Source organism: Carassius auratus, chromosome 14, assembly GCF_003368295.1.
Source record: "Carassius auratus strain Wakin chromosome 14, ASM336829v1, whole genome shotgun sequence".
Lineage (NCBI taxonomy): Eukaryota > Metazoa > Chordata > Actinopteri > Cypriniformes > Cyprinidae > Carassius > Carassius auratus.
The window spans coordinates 32,268,977-32,295,543 of NC_039256.1; the positions used below are offsets into that span (position 1 = coordinate 32,268,977).

The 26,567-nt window shown below is 39.8% G+C and overlaps 1 protein-coding gene across 3 annotated transcripts; it reads left to right on the top strand.

Moving 5' to 3' along the window:
• Positions 1-314: 314 nt before the first annotated feature.
• Positions 315-18,288, top strand: LOC113114359 (ankyrin repeat domain-containing protein 50-like). Of its 3 annotated transcripts, XR_003293713.1 has the most exons (6): positions 315-481; positions 2,454-3,189; positions 5,848-6,065; positions 13,118-16,644; positions 16,806-16,948; positions 17,625-18,288. XR_003293713.1 is itself a non-coding variant. In XM_026281271.1 (5 exons), exons 2-4 carry the CDS (start codon positions 2,729-2,731, stop codon positions 16,639-16,641), a joined length of 4,203 nt encoding a protein of 1,400 aa, XP_026137056.1. In that variant the 5' UTR covers positions 315-481; positions 2,454-2,728; the 3' UTR covers positions 16,642-16,644; positions 16,789-18,288. The 3 variants fall into 3 exon arrangements, 2 of the variants coding, with proteins under 2 accessions (XP_026137056.1, XP_026137055.1); XM_026281271.1 differs by having other exon boundaries at positions 16,789-18,288; XM_026281270.1 differs by having other exon boundaries at positions 16,806-18,288.
• The last annotated feature ends 8,279 nt before the right edge of the window (positions 18,289-26,567 follow it).

Here is a 26,567-nt window from a genome sequence, read left to right on the forward strand (position 1 = left end):
GTATGTAATCAGATTACTTTTGTCAAGTAACTAATAAAGCAATCAATTACTTTTTTTTATTTATATTCCAGATAACGGCAGTTAATTTGTTTCCACAGCGCTTGTGTTGCCATGTTAAGAGAAATCAGAAAGTGCAGAGGTGTTGTGTGTTGAACATGATGTTACTCTGTAGTAGCAACGTTACTTTTGTATTATTTTGTATTGATTAACGTTAACAAACTACAATGTTGTGTGGGTACGTATGACAGAACTACATCTCCCATCATCCCCTGCGCATGCGTATTTGCGTCATGCTCGATGGGCGGAGCCTCGGCTTCAGCGAGCTTCGCATCGGTCTGCGGGGGGAGCTCCACAGAACACACACAACCGGAGTGGAAAATGTGAACGGAAGGTTCGGGATTGGGAATAACGACAGAAAACCGTCACAAGAGTATCTCTCTGTGGACGCGATATGATATCTGAGAGAACAGACGCGCTGGAGGTGAGATATTTGTCAGATATTTGCAGCGTTCCGCTGAAGTTCCTCAGTGTGTCGCCGCGTCTGACGCGAGCGACGCGATAAACTAGAACGATCCCAATATGATCAACGCAACGCTTGCTGCACCGACAGCAGGAGCGTTCTGGTGTTGACGCGTCGCGTCGCTCGCTATCACAATCAACGGGATGTTTCAGTCAGAATAGCCGTTAAATAACCGTCACGATTCAAATAACGTTAAATGTTTTTAAATTTGAAGAAGAATTTCTAATGAAAGGAAACCGGGAACCCGTGTAGTGTGTGTGTGTGTGTGTGTGTGTGTGTGTGTGTGTGTGTGTGTGTGTGTGTGTGTGTGTGTTCAGAGTCTTTGTCACCCGTTACTGTAGGTTCGTTGTTTGTTTGAACGGGTTCGGTTTGATGTCGTTTAAAGGTCCGTGTGGAGAGCGGTCTGATTTATCCCGGCTCACAGTGAAACAAAGTTTCCGTTAAAAACTATAGTAACTCACAGTGCTTCTTACCACTGTAAAACTCTGGTAACTTATTAGCATTAGCAACTACTGTCATCAAAAAGACTTAAAACAAACTTCCTGTCAAACTCTGTATTATAGAGCTCGCAGATTAATTTACCGTGATTTTTCAGTAGTAACGTTAGCTGTTGTGTTCAGGCTTTGTTGGCTTTATTATCTGTCGACAGCCATGAATTGACGTTTTTCCATTAGGAAACTGGCTGTGTGTCAAAACCTAGTCAGCATTTTTGGGCTATAGTGAATCACCAATATTTTTGGTGCATCACTTGTGAATCAATAACGTTTTGAGGCATCAAAAGATCAACTGTCGATCATCAAATTATTATTGTCAATTACCAATATTTTTGGCGCGTCATTTCTGAATCGACAGCATTATAAGATCTGTTGTTAATCAGCAGTATTTGTGCAGTGTACAAGTAGTTGTCTCTGACCAGTATTTTTGGGGAAATATTTCTGAGTCAACAACATTTTGGGGCATCCAAGATCCATTGTCAATCACCAATATTATTTGTGATTTTATCGTGTAATTGTCTATGACCATTCGTTTTTAAGGAAACCAAACATTTTGGGAGCGTCAAAGTATCAATCATTGTCAGTCCACAACATTTTAGCAGATCAAATGTAGCTTTTACTCCAAGTCTTTCCTCAGATCCCCAAGAATGCTGCTGACTCACAAGCTGCTTGAATCCTGCACTTATTGAAGTGTTTGTGTTTCTCCTCGCACTTGGCTCAGTATTTGCATATGTTTCAGTGGTTTGTTGCTCTTTTGAATGTTGGCTAAAGTGCTTGCTGCATGCATATTTCATGCCAAACTAAAAACCTATAATGCTTTAGAACTACAATTTAGGTGGTCGGCACCCACTGAGTGTTTTTGCTCAAATTCAGCAAGACCATGTGTTTACAATCTATTTTGCTAATTTATATTGCTGATATTTTTATATGATATATTTAATGATAGTAATTATAATTTAGGAATGGTTGAGGATGCAAGTTATTGTGAAGGATTTTGAAGAACATGCATTTGGCCGATGCTTTATGCAAAGTGCCGTACATTGCATTCAGTGCATGCATTTGATCACTTTGAACCCATTCCTTCACAGTTGACCATTAGTGCCATGTTTGAGCAACAAGAGTCCTTGCTGATTGTTCAAATAAAAGTGCTACACGTAACAGGTTTTGGGGCATTAGAGCATAATTTCAAATCAATTTTTTAAGACATTAATAATCTTTCAGAGGTGGATCAAGTTATTAAATGTTGATGAATGATTATGAAGACAAATGTGTTGCATTTATGCAGTTGGCCAGTGCTTTGTCTTGCATTTGATGTATGCTTTTGACCAGTTCATGCATTGAACCCATGACCATTGCATTGCTACTGCCATGTTTGAGATGATTGTTCTCTATAACGTGTTACAAGTAAATGTTAAAGATGACTGTGTTGTTTGTTTCAGGGTGTTTCATCGGTCCGTTAAAGCTGCATTATGACACCGTGGTCTCAGAGATATGTATGGATTTGATGGAGACCTCGCTGTGTAGGGTCTGAGGATTTAACCCCATCACCTTCAGGGTCCAGTTCTGCTGTCCACTGGTCCTCTGTGTTGATCGAAGGGAGGAAGGGTCACTCAGACTCGTCGTGATGATGAACGGGTGTCTACACAGACGCCCTCTCAGGGTTTGAGCATGCCCGGTAACATCTGAACGCCTCTCGACCCGCAGGACACCGATCATGGCCCAAACCAGCCTGCTGCAGGGCAAACGCTTCTACTGCCGCGAGTGGGTCTTCCACAAGATCCAGCACTGCCTTCAGGAGAAGACCAGCAACCTCAGCGCCCCGGGGACCTCAGAGACGCTCAACCCCGTCAGCGGGGCGGGGAAGGGCGGCTCCTGGGGGGTCCTGCTGGTCGGCGGTCCCGGGAGCGGGAAGACTGCTCTGTGTACGGAGTTACTGTGGCCCAGTTCGGTTCACGGCGTCCAGCGAGGTCTGCATCAGCACTGTCTGGGCTTCCACTTCTGCCGGGCCGAGGACTCGGACACACTGTGTGTGAGCGGCTTCATCCGTGGACTGGTGTCTCAGATTCTCCGGTCGGGACTCGTGCCGGAGTACGAGGAGAGAGTGAGAGAGCCGGCGGTCCAGAGCGCACTACAGCCGGGAGAGATCGAGAGAAACCCTGCTGAGACGTTCAAGAGGTGAGCAGCATTCGTTCAGCTTCTTTCATTCACAGGTTACAGCTCTGCGCTTTACTGCTTAATTAATGAACTACTAAAAATTAAAGCTATTGACTTTATAATCAACTCGATCTATGTATTTTTTCCTAAATATAAAGTATTTACTGAGAGATAAAAATAGAAAATTCCTTCTTGAAAACTTTAAACTCTGTGACAACAAGGTCAAATAAGAACTTTGAGCTTGGCTTTATCCAAAGTTCAGATTTTTGTTTGTATGCAAATGCGTGCATATTTATTATTTGCATAAATAAACATACCATTTCAAAAAACTGCGATTAATCATCTGGTGGAAGTATGGTGTTTTATAAAATATTTATCCTGTTTTGACATAAATATACATATTTTCAAACCATAAATAGTAGTATATTTCTGTCATAGTTTGTTAAAGTTAAACCAAATGTTTAATTGTGTCAGTGGTAGTGAAGACGTGACTTTCCCTGTGTATTGTTTCAAATGAAAAGGTGAAATACTAGAGAGCTCAGCAGCTCTGGAGATCAGAGAGAGAGAGAGAGAGAGAGCAGAGTCTGAAACACCTCAAGCATCACACGTGCTCATTCACTCTGATTCACCCTGTGTGTGTGTGTGTGTGTGTGTGTGTGTGTGTGTGTGTGTGTGTTGACGTGACCTCGACTGAAGGTCTCCCCTGCAGCTCATGAGCTCTGCAGTTCTGCTGGATCAGAGAGAAGATCTGTAGATGATTGTAAGAGCTGTGTGTTTGTGATAAAAGATCTCAACATCTGGTTTATTCAGTATCAGTTCTCTCTACTGTTCAGCAGTTAAGCGCCAGTATGTTTCTCAAGAAGTCTCTTCTGCTTTCCAAGGATGCAGTAATTTGATCAATAAAACTGAAATATTTTTACAATTGAAAGCAGCTGTTTTCTGTGTGAATCTGTGTTAAAGTGTAATGTATTTCTGTGATGCTCCGCTGTATTTTCAGCATCATTCCTCCAGTCTTCAGTGTCACATGATCTTCAGAAATCATGAAAATATGATGATTTACTGCTCAAGAAACATTTCTGATTATTATCAGTGTTGAACACAGTCGTGCTGCACAGTATTTCTGTGGAAACTATGATGTGTTGTGTAGAGATCTGTAAAGAATATAAAAGTGAAGGACAGTGTGTCTTTGTCATAATGATGTTGAAAGTGGACAGAATATCTTCAGGTTTGCACTGGGTTTGTCATTACTGATTAAAGTGATTAAAACGGTTAGGTTGTGTGTTTGTGTGCTTGGGCGGTGCAGCTGGTGTTGATTCCCAGGGTTTTGTTTGTAGGCTGCTTTCAGACCTCAGATGAGGATGTGGTGGTGTTGTGGAAGGAAATGCACAGTGTGATGGTAAACTGAAGCCCAGTGATGAGGTCTGTGCTTGTACCGCAGGCAGGTTAAGTGCTTTCACCACTGATCACTCATTACAGGACAACAACTGATTTCAGATATATGGAAACCTGTGTTATGTGAGGGATCTTGAGCATTGTTCCTGAACAGACGGGGTTTATTGGGGGCTGGTCGTGTGGTGAACTAATGAAGGATGAACAGGGAGGAGCTCAGACCGTCTCTGTCGTTCTCTGAGATGATTCAGCAGACTCTGTGTGTGTGTGTGTGTGTGTGTGTGTGTGTGTGTGTCTCTCTGTCTCTCTCTCTCTGAGCTGGGAATCTGTGAACGCCTCTCAGGCTGCATTTCCACAGAACAATGATGTAATTGATTATGAGACATGAACACTGTTTGAATATCAGGGTAATTTAATCAGTGTTTCTTTGGTACGTGATGCGGCACAGATCGCTAGAGTTTCCTGGCTCTACTAAATTGACTTATTCACAGTGCAGATTGTTACAGCTTTACATAAGGTCGTGATGTTAATGTTTTATAGTATCTTATTATCTTCATGCTTTAGTAGTTGTATTTAGAAGATTAGAGCTGGACAGGAATGTAGTTACATTCATTGACGTGTGTCACTGCTGCAGTTAAATGAATCATGTCTGTGTTGTTCTGATTGACTGCTACCTGACTATCTGCTGTGTTTCTCTGCCCCAGTGCATGCTGGGAGATTCCAGGCCAAGCACCCACACACGTGCACAAACACACTGTGTGTGTGTGTGAGCGTCGCTCTGTTGATGTGTGTGTGACGTGGGCTGAAAGAGACAGACTGATCTGTGTGTTGTACAGTATTACAGTAACAGAGCAGCTTCATCTCTGCTGGTCGTGTAGAGACAGATGAGATCAGACACGTGCACATTAATCATGATTTACTGTACTAATATCAGATTTACAAACAACAAAACCTCATCAGCAGCAGTGATGGGGTCCGTTTAACTGAGCTAAGGAATTGTTCAATTTGATCACATTTCAATAAGGAAGTCTGCTCATCATTTGTTTGCCACCATTTTTTTTTATTAGTGTAACAATTTATTGAAATAATGTTGTAATTGTCTTTTAATATTTACATTCTATTAAATTTGCCATGAGAGTATCGCTATTGCTGCTGATATGGCAGTCAATCAATCAATAAAACTGCATCGAGAAAAAAATAGCTGAATCTGACCAAGTTCATTTGTTTTGCCAGTGTTTTTGTTTTAAAACATGCTGTGTCCGTGTGTGTGTGTGTGTGTGTGTGTCTCAGGTGTGTGCTGCTGCCGCTGCTGGGCTGTAAGGCTCCGTCTCAGGCTCTGTTTGTGTTGGTGGACTCGGTGGACGAGGGATGTTTGACCGCAGACAGAGATCAGAGGTCAGCAAACATCAGCGAGCTGCTGGCCGCTCATCACGAGCTCTTCCCACCGTGGCTTCTCCTCGTCCTCTCGGCACGCCGGCAGAACAAACACATCACCAAACTCTTCACAGGTGACCCACCGCCTCTACCTCAACCTGATCATTTCCTGCTTTACATCACCATCAGATCAAATTTTAGTCCATTTTAGGACTAGAGTTGATTTGAAATCATAGTGTCTCGGAGTGCTAGAGAGTGAAGGCGTTGTTGTGTGTGTCGGAGTTTCTCAGGCCTCCAGCAGGAAATCAGCAGCAGATGTGTGAATATTTCTAATGAGCAGAGAGACAGTGAGCGTGTGTTATGTGAGGACAGATCAGCGCTGCGGTTTGATTTGGCCGTACAGATTCAGTCTGAAAGAAAACACATCATTGACAGAGTATGTTAAATCTTTTGTGTCATTCTCCTGCTCTGACGTTTCTACAAACTCTTAGCTTTTTATTCATTTCAGTACCACTCAATTCTTTCTTTCTTTCTGTGGGAAATTAATCTCAAACGTTGCATATGTTTTTAATTTTTTTATATATTTTAACTTGGATTTCAACTGTTGAATTTGGCATAGCAGTACAAAAACAAACACTTTCTCAAATTGTCTTTCACCAAAACCGTCTTGATTTAGTTTACGTTGGAACTTATTTTGAGCATCTTTTGGCTTGTTGTTTTGGGCTTTGCTCATAAAGTGTTCCAGAATATGAAGCTATTAACATGGGAAGGCTCGGGTTGTGTTATTTTGGTTTTATTTGCAATAGAAAGCATTAGGATATTTGTTCTGGTTTGCTAGTTTTTTTCCTAAAACTATCTGCCAGCAGGAATGAGTCAACATGAATCATTTTTCCCTGTGATTTTCCTGCACCACTGAAATATGTGATTTAAAGCATTGGTGGACTCAAATATGAAAATTGTGTTGAGAATGTGCTCACCCTCAGTTCATCTGAGATCAGGATGAGTGTGTTTCTTCATCAGGTTTAGAGAAGTGTAGCATAGAAATGTGAGAGACACAGCAGATGCACTTTTTCTCTGGAGGAAGTGTTATTATGGATTATAGACGGAGTTAAAAACGTCTTAATGCTGGATTTGTTTCATCTTTTGTCGTCTTGTTTAATCGTGTGTGTGTGTGTGTGTGTGTGTGTGTGGTGGCTCACAGTAAACATCCGTGACTAGTAAACACTGACCGTAGCCGAAAGATCAACTGAAATCCCAAAGTGGTTTGTGTCCAGCATTAAATTCAGATGTATTCAACCGCAGATTATAAACACCTTCTCTACAGTCAACATGAGATCGACATTCACTCTGTTTACGTTCTCAATAACACTCTGCTACTCCACTGTCTGCTAATGAAAGACTGCTGGGGGTAAATGATAATATTAGTTAATAACATCACAGAAATAAATTAGACATGTTTCCAGTTATGTAGTGACAGGCGAGTGTTTCTGAAAGCGTTGTGTAAGAGTGCGTCTCTGCTCTTCATCCCAGTGTTCAGAGTCTGATTGAGACGCTGTGTTGTGTGAGTCGGGTCAGATGTCTATTCATTAACACGTCTGACCGTTAGCGCTGTTTGGGTGTGAGGGGCCGATCCCTGTGACCTCTGTGCTGTTCCCATGACGACGGGGGCTCAGGGGTCAAAGGCTAATCTGTGGGAAACAGTGCAGAACTGTCATGTGTCGCTCTGCTGCCGGTGTAAATGAGTTTGAAGAGTGGTTGACACAATAACAACATCTCATTTAAGCTGTAAACCAATGAAATGAATTGTTCTTAATACAAATGTAAATCCCTGATCAGAAGCTAATATACTCACAGTGTGTTAATGACTGCTAACATTGTTCAGCGTTTCACACACATCACAGTGATGAAGCACAAACACATACAGAGATGTTCAGCAGATCTGTTATTTAAAGTCTGTTTTACACCTGAAAATAAACAACTTTTAGCATTTTTTAAGTTTTTTTTTCTTTATTAAATCTGAAAAATGTATTTTACACAATTTCTGTGTTAATCAAATAAACACGTTTATTATTGATATTGTAATACAGTGGAAAATATGGATCTTTGTCTCAACTGTTACATTTGTAATTTTTATTCTCTTGAAAAAGCTTGGTTTATGCAATTGAGTATAATTTCAAATTGTTTTTGAAATAAGAACATTATTAACAAGAACATTTATTAAAAACAGAAAATACAGTAAAACTACACACAAATACAGTAAAAACAGTGAAATATTATTCTAATGTAAAGCTGCTGTTTTCTGTGTGAATCTGTGTTAAAGTGTAATTTATTTCTGTATTTTCAGCATCATTCCTCCAGTCTTCAGTGTCACATGATCTTCAGAAATCATGATAATATGTTGATTAACTGCTCAGTTTGTATTAGCTGTTATTGGTACTGTGTGTGTGTGTGTGTGTCTAGAAACACTAAAAAGGGCACTTCAGAACAAAAAGGTTGCTGACTGTAAAATGCTTTGAATATTAATGGTTCATTTTCCCCTTTCAGTTCTGGGAATCACCACAGATCAGAAAGAAAAACACACGCTCACACACACACACACACACACACACACACACACACACACACACACACACACACACACACACACAGGCCCCTTGTCCACAGGTGAACTCTATATCTGCTCCCTGAGAGTCTCCACAATCTTCAAGTTTCCTTCTCCTGGAGTCTCTCTCTGTCTCTTTCTGTGTTATGTTGTTGTTGGTGACAGGCCAGACTCCCCAGCGTGAGGTCCAGGAGTTTGTGTGTGCGCGATCATATCCCATCATGCTCTAGACTGCTGATTCTGCCTAGAAATGCAGTCCCTTTAAAAACGGCATCAAAACCGCACCCTCCGTCTTCTGTCCGTCTCTCCAGAGAGAAACGCCGCACACATTAACCTTGAGCTGAAGAAGAGAGATGTCTGGTGTCTCATCCTGATCCTTGAGCCGTCAGCCGACTGATGATGTTTATAAAGTAATATTATAAAGTAATAATGTTTCACTAGTTTTAAACTCAGACCAGTGAAATCAGACGCATTTTTCATCTGTAATTTGATCAATACTCCATATAACGTAATTTGTACTTAACTGTAGCTGTATGCAGTGAGACGTAAAGTTAGAGTAAAATAACCAGTGCACTATTAAACTAGAGTATCATTGCATCTGTCTCAACAATAGTGCAACAGTCTCTCGTCTGAGTCTGCCGCAGAGAACATGTCTGAACGTGATCTGATGTGTGTATATAATGATTTCAGTTCTCTATCTCTGACTCAACACTCGTGTGTAATCTGAACACTGGATTCGGATCAGAACACACACACTTGAGCTCTGGGCGGCTCGCGTTTGGGAAGTTTGCTGATTCAAGTGTATTTTAGGAAACTTTGCTCGACTGGCGTAATTACAAACGCGGAGCAGCGGACGCTTGCATGTTTTCGGGCGGCTGAGGGCGAGCGATGTTTCATTCATGCAGAGCCCTCACCGCATGTAGAGAGAGTGAGTTAAAATAGCAAGTAATCAAGCCACACATGTGCCTGGGGTTTAGGGTTTCTGTGCCGCTTCAGCATTGAACGGTTACGTCTCTATTTCAGACGGACTGGAAAGACCACATCAACAGAAACACCCTCTTAACTCAGACACAGGCCTGCAACCGGTAACTAATCTAACGATGATCTTCTGTAATGTTCATGTCAGCTCTGCTCAGATTTAATGCAGTTTGTTAGAAACTGGATGATTCTCTTAAAATGCTTAGGATTTGGGATCTTGGCAAATCTGAGCACGGTTTGAGACATTATTGAGACTACAGAGAGACTTTTATTTCAGGAGAAGCGGGAGACTTGAGCGAAAGTTTCCTCTCACCGCTGACAGTGGAGGAGATCTGGTTTGTGAAATCTCTTTCCTGTGGGAACACAAGCGGAGTGAATCTGTGCATGTGAAGTTCACACAGCCACTCCTTCTGTAAGCACACCTGTCCGTCGCTCTATCGCATGATTGATGAATTAATTTATGGTGGAAGATCCAGTTTCCTCCCAAACAGACAAGACGAGACAAAATGTGATCTGTTAAAGTAGATCTGTGTGAATACAGCCTGTTAAACCTGCTGCTGTCATCAACAATAACAAAAATCCCTGACTGCCCTTGGAAAAACATTACATGCTTTATTCATATCGATGCACGCCACCGCTGAAATAGTCTGCTGTATTCAACTGGGGAAGTTAAACTACTACCAAATAATGTTACTACTACATTACATAGGTCATACTAATATATTATTTGATCTCATTATCAGACATCATTTGTGTTGATTAAATATTTAGTGAAATAAAGGAGCAGAGTATTTTCTCTAATAAGAGTTTGGTGAAAAATGTTAAATAATTTGGAATAGAAAGATATGAGAGAAAAAACGTCTTCAAATATTATCACAGTGCAATTATGTGAGGAAAAAACCTTTTTTAATAAATGTATAAATTGAATTTATACCCAAATCTATACTTGAACTTTTCGTTTATTGCTTGCAATGTTTCTTCCTCTTAATTACCTTATATTTCCATATATGTTTTAAAGCTATATTATAATTCCAACAATAACATAAAATTATTTTAATTCATTTTTAATAAATGACAATTATAATTGAGTATCATTTGATTTATAACATTCATCATTCAGTGAATATGATGTTCAGAGTTACTCATTCAATAATAATAAAACAAATGTTTTTGATTGTTTTAAAATTTGATCATGGCTCCCAGAATCTAATCAGATCCAACCCCATGTAGCATATTTAAAAAATGTAAAGCATATTAATCATATGATGTGATATAGTATTATTAAGAATGGGGAGAATGGCTCCAGGTTTTTTTAAAAGACTAAAAAGATGACTGCTTGAAATGCCTCCAGTATTTACTAGACAGTATTTTGTCATCTGTAATCTAAAGCCGGTGAATTCTTTAACCAACCAGTGGCGGCTTTCCAAACCCAACATCCCTTCAACCCACTTAAACAGACGAGTTAGTTACGTGCTGGACCTGCCGGCCAAATAACATATTTGGGTCATCTGTTCCTTTGCCCCACTTTTAGTCCCCCAACAAGGCCCCTTCCTCTTTCAGCCGTTCTATTTCCTTCATCTGGAGTCACACACAGGCTGAAGGCTTGGAGACTGTTGTGTGTTGTAAAGGCAGGGTGAAGGTCTGGGTCAGTTAGTTCACTAATGACAAAAACAAGCTTTAGATTCACCAGGGCTCAAAGAGAGAACATGGGCTGTAAACTGCACTACATGCTAGTGGCCATTCTGACTTCATTTAAAGCTTTTTATGGTGAACTGGAGTGTAATGTTATGCAATGGAGCGCAACAGTCAGGTTCTGGAAGTAAAAAATGTCATTTGGATTGATTTTTTAACACTTACAGATAAATCTTCAAAGACAGACGTGTTAATAGAGGATGTTAATCTAATGTGCTTTTGTTGAACCTTTCTGTTCACATTAATTCAACGTATTTTTTAAGGAACCGTGTTTAATAGTAGAATAGGGATTGTAGTACTTCCCTCACTAAAGTCTTGTTCTTATTGATCACACGTTTATCTTATTGTTCGATTTGCATTTACTTCAAATAATAGTTTGTAATGTTATGATTGTTATCTTAGCTGGTTGGCTTGGTTCATGGCTTATTTAAGACTTTTTAAAAATCCATATGGGAAAATTACTTCCAGAACCAACATAGCTGAAATGTGGGTGGGCTCTAATGAACTCTATAACTGGATATTAAAGGCCCACGGTATGACGGATTAGAGGAAGAAAGATGGCATGAAGGTGGGATGATTGTCCACAGGTGTGCCTCTGTTGTCATTCATGCCCCGGTTTAGATTTCACACTGGTTTTATTTGGGAAACCTCAGCTGTTGATGGCTGCCTCGGGCCTTCAGCACCAAAGACAAAGAAAATAACTCCTGAGCCCTTTCAGAAAGATGGAGGTTATATAATCTCATTCAAAGGGGTTTTGTGAACTTTTTAAACTCAGCCAGGAAAGATGTAATCTGTATTCTGTTTTTGTGTTGCTGGTTTGCCTTTCTGAAGGATTGAAACACTTTTCTGGGGTTTGGCTTGAAAAAGAATAGTGTATTTACTTGGGATTGTTGTAAACGCTCCTTTAAGAGAGGAAGAAGGCCTATTTTTATCTTCTTTCCCATAGAAATTGGACTCATATAGACTGTGTGAGTTAGCAACCAATTAAATGATATGGAAAATGAATGTTTTGCTGCTGTCCCACCAGTGGGGCTACAGAGAGATTGAGACATATGTGAACGACCTTAGAGGAGTTCATGTTTTTTCCTTTCCTTTGACCTCGGCGCATCTTGAGTCCATGAGAACTGTAAATAAAATCTGTGCATAAAATGCTTGATATGATATGATAAGCTGTTAAACATGCATGCCGATCCCAAATAACTATGGAATTTACACTTATCTGAAGCAGAATGCCTTGACATCTGTTGGCATGAGTACTTGTTTGTAAAACCCTTGGTTCAGCCTTGTTTAATTTGAAGAAGTATTTTTACAGTTTATGTGAAACTCTCGAGTGTGCTTCATACTTTGTGTAGTTGCAGATGTGACCTAGTTCTGCCACAGGAATCATTACACGTCTTGTTTTATTTTCCAGAGAAAACAAAGCAAATTCCAATCATCCTTTCTGCAGGAAAACTGCCTTTATCTGTCACTGCTGGTCTTGAGTTTTGTATATTGTGCATGAAGATCTGTGTGTGTGTGTGTGTGTGTGTGTGTGTGTTTGCAATGCTGCTGATACAGTTGAGTGCATAAGTTTACATTCCTCATGTGGCATCTGTAAGATGTTTAACATTTAAAAATAACACATTTTGTTTTTTATTTAGTTTTGGCTTGATGAAGCTGTTTCACATAACAGATCCATTCCACAAAGCAAAAGAACAACTGAATGAACATAAATGGTCCTGTCTTGAGTACAGAAGCTGCCACTGTTCTTTAGAAAAAAAACACAGTTTGAGCTTTTCACAACTGAGGGAGACGCACAAACATTTTTTTTGTTTCTTCATAGAAAAACCTCAGTGTGACCAAATGTAACACTAGCAATCTTCTGTACAAACTTCAGGCCAAACTAATCACCTTTTGTCTCTGTCCTTCTTTTAGGATTCAGAAAGATCAGCCTAGACGACCTACGGAAGGCCTACATCGTAAAAGATGTGCAGCAATACATCCTCCACCGCCTAGACCAGGAGGAAGCCCTGCGACAACACCTTACCAAGGAGACAGCAGAGATGCTGAACCAGCTTCACATCAAGAGCAGCGGCTGCTTCCTGTACCTTGAGCGAGTTCTTGACGGAGTGGTTGAGAACTTCATCATGCTGCGCGAGATCCGAGACATCCCGGGGACACTGAATGGACTCTACCTTTGGCTCTGCCAGAGATTGTTTGTCAGGAAGCAGTTCGCCAAAGTCCAGCCCATCCTTAATGTGATTCTGGCTGCCTGCAGGCCGCTGACTGTCAGGGAGCTCTATCATGCAGTCTGGACTAAAAACATGGCTTTGACGATGGAGGACTTTCAGAAGAAGATGGACATTCTTTCCAAGTTGCTTATTGATGGACTTGGCAGTTCTAAGATCTTATTTCACTACAGCTTTGCTGAATGGCTCCTGGATGTTAAACACTGCACACAAAAATACCTTTGCAATGCAGCAGAAGGACATCGAATGATGGCCATGAGTTACACTTGCAGAGCAAAACAGCTTAAACCTCTGGAGGTGCAGGAGTTTGCCTATCACCTGATCAACTCGAACCTGCAGATCGAGCCCTTTAATCTCGCCCTTTGGATGGTGTGGAATGGCACCCCTGCTAAAGACTCCCTGTCCACTTCAATCCCAAAAGAACAGGAGGTACTCCAACTACTGGTCAAAGCTGGGGCTCACGTCAGCAATGAAGATGACCACGCTTCATGCATTTTGCAACAGGCCTTGGAACGTGAGGACTCAATTCGAACTCTATTAGATAACGGCGCTTCTGTTAATCAAACTGACTCCAACGGGAGAACTCTTTTAGCCAATGCTGCCTACAGTGGAAATCTGGACGTTGTGAACCTTCTTATATGCAGAAGAGCCAACATGGAGTTGATGGACAGCCATGGACAGACAGCACTTACTCTGGCAGCTAGACAAGGCCACACTAAGGTGGTCAACTGTCTCATCGGGTGTGATGCTAACATCAATCACACAGACCATGACGGCTGGACCGCCCTTAGGTCTGCAGCCTGGGGAGGTCACTCGGAAGTTGTTTCTGCACTCCTGTATGCAGGTGCTAAAGTGGACTGCGCAGATGCTGACAGTAGGACTGCCTTAAGAGCTGCCGCTTGGGGAGGTCATGAAGATATTGTCCTCAACCTCCTTCAGCATGGAGCTGAAGTCAACAAGGCAGATAATGAAGGACGGACAGCATTGATTGCTGCAGCATACATGGGCCACAGAGAAATTGTGGAGCATCTGTTGGATCATGGAGCTGAGGTCAACCATGAAGATGTGGATGGCAGGACAGCGCTCTCCGTTGCTGCTCTTTGTGTGCCTGCCAGCAAAGGCCACGGTGCGGTCGTGAGCCTGCTAATCGACCGTGGAGCTGAGGTAGACCACTGTGACAAAGACTGCATGACCCCGCTTCTGGTGGCTGCCTACGAAGGCCATGTGGATGTGGTTGATCTGCTTCTAGAAGGAGGAGCGGATGTTGATCACACTGATAACAATGGGAGAACGCCTTTGCTTGCTGCAGCATCTATGGGACACGCTTCTGTTGTCAACACTCTGCTTTTCTGGGGTGCAGCAGTGGACAGTATCGACAGTGAAGGCAGGACCGTGCTGAGCATTGCATCCGCACAGGGGAACGTGGAGGTTGTACGAACTCTGCTGGACAGAGGACTGGATGAAAACCACAGAGACGACGCAGGCTGGACACCACTGCACATGGCCGCTTTTGAGGGACACAGACAAGTTTGTGATGCTCTCATTGAACAAGGTGCCCGCTGCACAGAGGTTGACAATGATGGACGTATCCCTTTGATTCTGTCTGCTCAAGAGGGTCATTACGACTGTGTGCACATCTTGCTGGAGAACAACTCATGTATTGACCAGCGAGGGTACGATGGGAGAAATGCTCTTCGAGTTTCAGCACTAGAAGGACACAGAGACATTGTGGAGTTGTTGTTGAGCCACGGGGCGGAAATTGACTTCAAAGATGCAGACGGTCGCCCAACTCTTTACATCCTGGCACTTGAGAATCAGCTAGCCATGGCGGAGTACTTCCTCGAAAACAGAGCCAATGTTGAGGCCAGTGATTTGGAAGGAAGAACTGCCTTGCATGTGTCATGTTGGCAAGGACATGTAGAGATGGTCAGGTTACTAATCAACTTCCATGCGGATGTGAACTCATGTGATAAAGAGAAACGCTCTGCCCTCCAGTCGGCAGCTTGGCAGGGTCACATAAAGATTGTTAAAATCTTGATTGACAATGGCACCATTGTAGACCACACATGCAACCAGGGTGCTACAGCTCTGGGTATCGCCGCTCAAGAGGGGCACATTGATGTGGTTCAGACTCTTCTAGAGCATGGTGCAGATCCGAACCACGCTGATCAGTTTGGACGCACTGCCATGAGAGTGGCAGCCAAGGGTGGTCACACCCCTATAATAAAACTCTTGGAGAAATATGGTGCCACGAGTATCAATGGCTGTAACCCGTCTCCCGTTCACACCATGGAGCAGCAAACACCTGCTTCGGTTGCTGGGAAAGTACAGTCACTCACTATAAAGTCCAGCAGCTCTGGAAGCACAGGAGCTGGCGATGTGCATTCAGCAGGGCGAGGACAATCCAACGGACCTGTTCATGCTTTCAGCTCACCGTCTGAGTCTCCAGACTCAACAGTGGACCGGCAGAAGTCCTCCCTCTCCAATAACTCTCTCAAAAGTTCAAAGAACTCTTCCTTGAGGACCACCTCATCTACTGCGACTGCCCAAACTGTCCCCATTGACAGCGTCCATGCCCTTTCTTTTATTGAACAGATCCAGCAACATTCACTGCCTCGCAGTCGCAGTCGTCAATCAATCGCTTCTCCCTCCTCCACCACTAGGTCCATCGGCACCCAGCCTGGCTCTCCAACAAGCGAGTATGATTGGAGCCAGCTGAAGCCAGGCCTCAAGTCCACCAAAGCGTCTAAGAATGGTCAAAACTGTTCAAACAAAGGAACATCTGGTGAGAAGAAGAAGAAGAGCAAAAATGACTCCTATTCACAGAACCAGTTTCTTGAGTACGAACTGACTCAGTTTGATAAAAAGCTTGTGCTCAGTAAGCCAGTGTCCAAAGATCTTCAATGTAAGATGGGAAGATCTAGCACTCTGGATTCTGTCCAATCGCAGGAGCAGTTCTACATTCAGCCCCAGAGCTGTGCAGAGAAGAAGAGGAATGGTATTATGACCAACCCCAACTTCCACCTACAGGGAAACCAGGTTTTTCTTGGGAGAGTTTCAGTCCCCAGAACTGTTACCAACAGGGGCCACCAGGACCTTCTGGACAATTACCCAATTGGGGAGACGGAAGTAAGCCTGAAACAAGCCCTACAGCTCCAAATTGAAGGATCAGACTCTGGGTTAAACTGCAAAAAAGAGACACCGTTATAACTGGTGAGTATATGACATTTAAAGATTATTTTGTGGCTGAAATCACGTTTTTTAACTTCCATTCACAATATAATCAGTATATATATATACTTGGTCTGAAATGTTTAAGAACCACTATCAGTAAATTTTCAAATCTGACCCAAGTAGTTTTGATGCCGTTTCAGATGTCCCAATTCATCCTTCAGAAAGAGACAAAGTGAATGCTTTCATCTGCAAAAGAACTGAAACCATTTTCCACACTTCTCTGTGGAAGGTCTCAAGAAGACAAGGAACGTGAGAGAAACCAAGGAGGGATTATCGACCAACGGTGATGCAAACTCATACACGTGTCTGTCGATGCTCCAGCCTTCTTGTGGTCACCATGATGCACACAGACGCTTTTATTTAATGCATTAATATTTAATAGGCAGGGGATGCACTTTCTTCCTTTTTTTTTGGCCTTTTAATGCTTTGTTTGTTTGCTTCTCAGAGTTTATTTAAAAAAACAAAACAAATGTACATGTTTCTGTTAGTTTTATCTTGACCTGCATAAGTGCAACTGACAGCAATGTGCCGCTGGAGTACGTTGTTTTTTTTTTTTGACAGATATCACAAACTCTCAAAATCTTTAAATCTCTTAAAGTCTCCATTAGTCCTTCGGTGCACTCATAAGATCACAAAACCAGTCTTAAGTTTACTCTTCGCACATATTTATTACAGAGTAAAAGCCGCTTCTGTGTGTGCTGTATTTGCTTAAATCATGGTGCTATGTTTTGGCTTTGCCTATTATATATTTTTTATTATTATTTCGAAACCACAAATGTCTTACTCTGGCATTTTAACTCATTTAATTATGTTTGTAGCATTATTGATGCCCTTAAAGAAGAATAACTCTGGCTTTAACGTACTTCATTATTTAGTCCCTGTGGGACCTGTCTTTTATTTGTTTGTGTTTCCTTTATTTTCATAAATGCATATTTAATCAAATGGCGGTGTATCTTCAGAGTTTGGTGCTAAATGCAGAGTTCTCAGCGACTGAAGGCGTCCTAGTTTGCACAGCGGTGAGAAAGCGGCAGGCGACGTCAGGGACTTCTTATGATAAGGTCAGCGAAAGGTCATTGTGATTTTTACTCATGTCAAGCAGCAAACCGCAGTAATATTTGGATTTCAGGACAGGGTTTGAAATCTATACTCCTCAAGCCAAAGTTAAAACACAAAAAAGCCCACGGTCTTGTGAAGCCGGATCTCGTGTCTCTGAGGGAGGGAGAACGGGGCGGGTGTCGAGTGGATTTCAGACATCTGTTTGCTATGAGACCAGACTCTCAGGAAGACCATATTGGGTTTAACTGCTTCAAAAAGCTTGTTCTCTGTAGAATTACAGAAAGACACTTTACTAAGCCTTGTACAAGGACAGACAGAGAATGAGCTTTTTAAGATGAAGATGAACCCTGGACAGTATTCAGAAATCTCAAGCCATCTGTTTTACTGAGGAGTGTTTTTTTTCTTCAAGCATGGAGTTCATTGCAAGAGAAGTTTGATTGTAAATAGCTGACAGTGTACATTGAAAACTTTCCTATTTTGAATTTAATTCCCTGTATTATATTGAGCTGAGTTTTCTGACATTAAAGTGCTTAATAAACATATCTGCTTTTCTGCCAAAGCAATTCATTAAGTGTTTCTTCTTCATTTGTGGTGTCGATCGTGACTATTGTTGTTGCTCTTGCTGATTTAACAAAACCCACAAACTTGCACTGAAGAAGGGACTCGAGCAGCATGGAAACACCCCGAGACAGAGATTCTAGTAGGTGAGCAGCATGCATGTTGTCTTTACAAATATCAAATCTACTTTAGATTAAGGCAAGACAATACAGGCAAACCCACTGATTTTTCAATACACTTTGAGTTTTTGCCTTATTTAGCTTCAGTAACATCGGTTGCTTCAGACTGGTGGAAACAAAACGTCCAAAACACATTTGAAGTGTTTGTTTTATTTCACTTATTCTGTTTGCGTCTGTAGATTTCAGAAGTGTGTTTCTCCACTTCAGCAGCACTTACATACACCAGAGATGTTTTTACCCTGTATCTGAAGACTGGATCTCTCTCAGAAAGGAGCCAGCGATATCTGACAGCTTTCACACATGAAATATCTTGTGTTTTCAGAGTCTGGGTGATAAGACGGAGAAAAGCTGATTGTGCGTCCAGTTCTTCATGCCGCTAGGTGAAGTGTGACAATCACACGCATCCAAACAAACACTGAGAGCACTGACCGGCACTGGAAATATGTTTCAGGATTTTTGCACGTCATGGTATTATGGATTTTTTATTTATATTGCACAATGTCTAAGATTTTCGTTCATGCATTGAAAAAGAAGGGGACAGTGGTTTTCTAAAAAATTGCTTTGCTTTAAATAGCTTTGTGTAGGCAGCATAGCTCTCAAAATGTAATTCAGACCAGGTTTGACATCACCAAAGAACAAGCGTTGTTGACAGTCGACACATCTTTAATTGAACCTGCATCATCAGGTTAGATTTTCAGTGAATAACTCTTTTTATCTTTCTGACATGAAACTGTATGATCTATAATGTGGAATAGAGCACAAGACTCATACTAAATACTTGTATAGTGCTTTTTCTAAACTATTGGAGGGTTGGAAACTGGGACAATATTTGGACAAGTTTTGTACACGTACTTGAGTATCTAAAGTCTTTCTAAAAAAAAATGTGTGTGTGTTTTTGGGTGGACTGCCTCTTTAAGGGTTTGTAGAAAGCATAAAGCTCTTGAGGAATTTGACGAGCAGCAGCAGACTCTGGTGTTACTCCAGCTCTCCTCAGTCTTTCCATGGTTTGTCCTGTGGTGAGCGCCGTAATTACACAGCCGCCTCTGAGCTGCACGTGGCAGTCGTAGGTTCGAGGGGCTGCAGATCAAACCTCAAACTTTTAACCGAGTCATGTCGAAATGTTTCCTGTTACGCTGACCCGACAGATTTATAGACTACGTGATGCTGAGCCACGTAACAAACCGCTGCAGAAACCTCTCGACCTGCATCCATTCAGATTTATTGAAGAGCAGGATCTTTTTCACTCACTGTTGAAAAAAAAAATCGATAAATGTTTAACTATATAATTTGATACTTGAAATAAAATACATTTTTACTTAAAATATAGTAACAAATAAAATTGTTTTATTTGTTTCATTTTAATAGTTATATATTTTTGGGATTTATTTTATTTATTTATTACTATTTAGTTTATTTTTATTTATTATCATTAGTTTATCTTTATTTTTTTATTACTAATTGATGCACTAAAATAACTGAAACTAAAATAAAAAATGTCTAAACACTAGACATAAAAAACATAGGTTATAAAAAAACACAACAAAATTACAAAAACTTTAAAATTAAATGAAAACAAAACATAAATATAATACTAATTCAAAATATTAATCAAACCAATAACAGTATCTCAATAATACTAAAATATTGCTGTAACTGAAATAAGTTCATGTTGAAATTACTAGTAGGAAATAAAATAACTGAACTACACAAATATCAAGGAACATAAATGGTTAAATATAGAACGAAAAACAAAAAAATTATACAAATGACAAAAGTACAGAAATCAGTAGAAATGAAAATGAAACCTAAAAATAGAAAAATATGAATAGTATATAAATTATTCTAAAATAACACTGATTAAAGGCTTATAACGTGGTTTATTTCCAAATGTTTCACTCAAAACATGATTTCAGTAAATTAATATACATTTTATAATATACAAATAAAATACATTTATTTCACTTTTTTCCCCCTTAAACAGTCATAGAGTTAAACAACATTGACAAAAACATCTCTATTTGCTCATCTGCAAAGCTCTGGTCTTCATGGATGGGTGGAGAGAAACAAATTCAGTAATCAGTAAAACTGTCAGCAGTAACGGTCAGATAGTCACCTCAACAGCTGTGTCTCTGAGTGTGTGTGTGTGCGCGCGTGTGTGTGTGTGTGTGTGTGTGTGTGTGTGCGTGTGTGTGTGCGTGCTGTGGCAGTGTTTTGGATGCATTGCAAGGATTTCTTGAGGTCTGTGTGTGAGCATGTGTTCAGAGTTTATCTGAGGACACGTCTCTACTGTCGGCGAATTATAGTCTCATGCAGCAGAACTTACAGTTACTGGAACCTCCTGTAGACGCACACACACACACACACACACACACACACACACACACACACACAGTCTGTTAGAAAGCCTGAGACACAAAGGTGGGTGTGTTAAAGCTTCCTGATGCTTTTAAGCGTCTCTTGATTGTGCTGCTGGGAGATGGGGAGACTATTAGTGTGTGTGTGTGTGTGCGTGTGTTTGCGTGCGTGTGTGTGTATGAATACACAGATGTGACCAGTAGAGCTCTGAATAATGTATAGATGGCAGATTTTAATTAACATGCATTTTTATTATCCTTTGAATTAAAGGAAGAGGAATTAACAGTTAAGAGAAATCCATTTAAATTTCAATTTTAATTCTCTTTCCTTGAATTGAATTCAAATGGAAATACTGCGTTGTGTTTGCCTCTTTAATTCAGATTCAGTTCTGTTCTACATGTTTTGCACAACCACTAGAACCGGATGTTTTCTTTAAATAACTGAGAAATACTGAAATGTGTTGTGTATCTGATCGTGTTTGCATCGTCTGATCTCTGTGGAGTGTGAATGTTTCCAGACTAAAGACAGAAACACCTGCCGGTCGAACACATCCACATCCGTCTGTCTGCACTCGTTACTGTAATCATTAAGAGCTAAGACTGACCCTGGTCAGAGGTCACACACGGGTCAGAGGTCACGCAGGGGGCATCTAATTTTACTGCCATTGTTGTGTATATATACACACACACACACACACATTCAAAATATATATTCATATATTTATTTTCTTCACACGTGTTTTATTAATGTCAGGAGGAGAGAAACAGAGTCTGTGTGTGAGTAATGATTGAGGTTCATTCAAGGACAGTGGTGTGTGTGTGTGTGTGTGTGTGTGTGTGTGTGTGTGTGTATATGAATGGCTCTCTGAGAGATTTCAGCTGTTGTCAGGCCGCAGGGCATCATGGGAGGGGAAACAGACAGGTGTTAGATCCCATCACTCTCATATCAGTGTTACTGTCTGTTACAGACCTGTGTTCACAGATTAATAATGTCCTGATCTCTCTCTCTGTTCGTGAAGTGAAACATCTTCTCTCTCGGAGCGCTGTGTTTGTCTCGCTGAGCATCAGGAACATTAGTGATGTCAAATCATGTTCAGGAGAACAGAGGCTCAGACTTTAACACGTTTACTTTTCTTTATATATATATATATGTATAATAAAAAAATTACATGAATGGAGAGATCACAATCATATCTTAAATATGAAAAAATTATATTGAGTGGGGAAAAAACACATTTTTAATTAGGTTCTCAAAAATCTGTCATTTCTGTTATTGTTTTTAAGTTTGTGTGGTGAAATTTAATTAGAGAAAAATTAGTTGGGAGACACAAAGAAGTAGAAGAGCATTTTTGTTTTTGAACGAAAACTTTTCCATATAATATAAATAATTTGGAGACATTTTGAAGAGATATTCAAGGTTTCTCACAGTATAAAACAGTATCTTTGATTTAAACAAATCCGCTATTACCTTCTGAAGGAGATTAATGAACATTGGGAACTAATCAGTTGACGGAAGCCATTGACTTCTGTTCTATATTTTACCTTACTATGAAAGTCAATGGCTACCGTCAGCTGATTAGTTCCCAACATTCTTCAAAACATCTTTAAAATTCAACAGAAGAAAGAAACTGGTATTTACTTAACTTTACTTAAAGCCTTTATGTATAATGCATTATAATTATTCAGAATGTACCTTGCTTAGTGTAACGATGAACTGAAAAGTGTTTTAAAGTATTATCTGTGGTTACAATTATTCATGAGCTTGTACGATGCATCATAAGGGGCATTAAAAGGCATAATTAATTTACTGAATCTACTTTTATACTGCATTGCACATAAATGCTTCCAGTATAGTGTTCTTTACAAACTCCTGAAGGTTTGAAACAACTCAAGGAAGAGTAAATGAAATGATGACAAAAATGTTTTTGGTGAACTGTCCCTGATAAACGTCACTGATGTGTGAATGTGAATTATTAATGAACCACACACACACACACACACACACTCTCTCTGGTTCATTGATCGGGGACTCGGGGCTGAATCTCGAGGGGAGTTTCTCCTCTTCAGCTTGTCGTGTTAGATTCACGTCAGATGAGAGCCTTGACCTCTTGACCTCCAGCTGCAGGAACAGAGCCTCGTCTTCATCAGCAGAGCAACACAGAAGTGTGTGTTTGACCTTCACTTATCACACATAATCAGCTCTGATGCGCAGGAGCAAGCATATTCATAGTTCAGTATGATTTATTCAAATCTGTCAAAGCTCATATAATAAAAGTCAAGAAATGCTATTGCAGGATTGACAAATGGTTACAAAGAAACAGCAAGTATAACACTGAATAAAACATTTGATTTTAAATTTTAAGACTTAAATATATGCGAGCCTGTTTCTGGAACTAAATGAAAAAAACAAAAAGATAACTATGACTGTTTCATCACACAAATCTGACAATTATTTATTTATTTTTTATTTTTTTTGTGCAGTTCTTCCTTTTTTTTCTCAGAACTGCGAGACATAATCTTGCTAGGTTTTTAACTAAAGAGCTGGAAAAGAAAAGACTATTTTATTACAGTTGCAGTTTAGATAAAAAAATAAAAGTTCAAATTGAGAGATATAAACTAAAAAGTGAGAATTGTGAGATTAAAAGTAACAATTTAAATAAATCTATAAAATATAATTTTCTTGTAAAACATACTTAATCTTTCGTAAGACATTGTTATTTTAGTATTTAAAAGTGTTAATATTCTAGTATTTAATATGAATTAGATTTTATTACCTTTTCAAGTTTAAAATCTAAAACTTGATTTCATTTTGAGTTTTGGTACTTAAACTCGAGTTAGTTTCATAAGTTCTATAAGCTTTTGATTTGACAATTGTTACATTCTTCCAGTTTTTATATAAATAAACTTAAAATTGTATACATTTCACTGGGATTACACTTAAACCATTTATAACTAATTTATGAAAGGTGTAACATTTTGTCAGTATTTACTCACCTTCACGCTGTTCTACATCTAAGATGAGACGTTTAATATTGATAAAATCAGGTTTTGTGAAATGAATCTGCTGATTTATAGGAAAGATTAATCTCAGAAGAGTGAACGCAGAGTCACGTGGATGACTGTTGTGAGGTTTTGTTGTTTTGAAGCCTGGAAAGCTGTGCTCTCGTTCACTGTGGACAAACTGAGCCGGACTTTCCTCAAAATAGATGTTGTTTTCCACAGAAGAACAGATCTGGGTTTGGAAGGATGTGAGGGGGAATAAAGGATGACAGGACGATCATTTATGGCTGAACTGAAGTAGTGAAGGAATGTGGAGTGATGAAACCAGGTTTGTTCAGATGTTAGTGGACTTCACAGATGGAGGTCTGGTATCTGAGCCGTTGTGATGGATGATCCAGATGTGATTCTGCCCCCAGCGCAGCGTCTGGAGGAAACATGACCCACAGAACCCTGAGAACCCAGATCAGCTTCACCAAACCCCTGCAGGAACCAGAGCTACACAAACCACAACACTTCAGTATCAGCGCTTCATTTTAGACTTTCAGCTTACCTTTAGCTAAACTTTTAGTGTTTGTGATTTGGTAATTTTTATTACCTTTTTTATGCCAGTATTGTTTATATAATTTTTTTTTTTTTTTTTTTTTTTTTTTACTACATCAATGTAAAATAAATAAAAATTAGAAATGTTGACTTGAAAGCTTTATTTTGGTATTATGTATTATGGTCTTTGTTTTATTTAAAATTTGTGTTTTGTTTTTGTTATTTTTCAGTTTTTTTCTTCTTATTTTAGTTTTTTTTGTATTTTAATTAGATGTAAAAAATAAAAATTCACTTATTTCAGGTGCCAATGCAACATTTCTAATTTTAAAAAGATTTTTACTTAATATTTGTTTAGTTATTTGTACTTTTAATATTCTAATATTTAATATTGAAATGTATACTAATATTAGTTATTTAGTTTGATTTCAGTGTTATTTTAATTAATGGGGAAAAAATGTGTGTGTGCGTGCGCTTGAGTGTGTGAATGTGTCTCTGTGTGTGTTTGTGTGTGTGTGATCTACTAAAGTCTGGTGTTGTTTCTCCAGTCGGATGTTTGGAGGTGTTGGATGAAGGCCATCGGTGTGTCGCTGCTGCTGTGAGTTACACACACACACACACACACACTGCTTCACATCAGGCCTACATAAGTAAGGAAAGATAGAAAAATGATAAAGTTGCATCACAGAAACAGATGGAGATGCAGAACAGGAGACTAGAATCCAGGTCTAGATGAAGCGGAGACAGTCAAATGATCTGAGGGTGTTTGACTGAGACGTTCCTCTCCAGATGTGTGTGTGTGTGTGTCTCTCTCTCTCTCTCTGTGTGTGTATGTGTGTGTGTAGTTTTATCTGCTAATGAAAGAATACTTGAGTGTAAATGAGCATCTGTGTAACACATGTGAGGGATGGAGGTTATTATTACTGTTTTCAAAGAGTGCGTTTCATTTCACTTCATTATTAATGAACTTCAACTGAATGTTGCACAAAATAGAATTAATCACTAACTGGAATGATATCTAATATAATATTATACACATATATATACAATTTTAAACAGTTTTTATTTTTATTATTACAATGTTTTCAATAATGATGTCATGAGATCTATATATCATTAATTGTAAGAGTGAAAACTAAATTGATGCCATAATATTAGGTACAGAGGGAGAAGTTCATCTTTGGTGTGATGAAATCCTCCTGGTGTGTTTCTGAGACTCGGAGAGACACTGTGCTGATGGAGGAGAGATTCAACCACAACAAAGAAACATGACACTTCATACTGGATGACAGAGAGACAGAGGAAACATTCAGGGGTTTTAAAGATGTTTGAAGCGTTTGCATGTGAAAAGTGAGGTTTCATCATCTCTATCAGAACTAGTTCTAGTGAGGACTAACTGGGAAGAGACTACTGAGTAAAGTTCACCAGTGCTGTAAAACATGAAGCTGGAGACAAGAGCCTCATTTCAGAGCCGTGTGTGTGTAGTTTCACTAGTGAACACTAGAGGGAGGCATCAGAGTCACGTGTTTAACTCTGCAGTAATGACTGCCATATGAGCCTGTTAAACTTTCCATCACACACACACACACACACACACTCGGGTCGCTCCAGGAGTAAGAGATTGACACACATTCTGGTTCTGTTCGGATAAATTAGGGATGCACGATATATCAGCCACCATATCAATATCGGCCGATATTTTTCTGTTATCGTTATCGACCCAGTACAAGGATTTGTCCGATATCTAAGAGCCAATAAATAATGTATTATTTCCTGCAGAGACACTTCAGATGTGCACTGTTCACCATGATGGGTTTTAATTACTTGAAATACAACTGGAAACACTTCGAAAATGAAAATACAGTGAACTGCAACCTGTGCAGGGCAGGCCTGTCATTGATAGAAAATGTTCATTTTAGGCACTTTTACAGTGTTGCACATTATAACCAATCATACACGATTCTGTTAGAATGCAACAGCCAATCAGAGGCTCAGATGAGTCTGACAATTGACATTTATTAGCTTTGTTGAATGCACGTTTTTCAGCTGTTTTGACAGCCCTATTAATCATTATTTTATTTATTTGTAAGGCAGCTTTATGTTTGATTAATGTTGAAGTGTTTAATGCCTTTTAATGATGAGACTTTTTTGGTCATCAGGCTCTCAAAAATTATGCAAAAATGTGGATTTAGATTTATCGGCCAACAATATCGGTTAT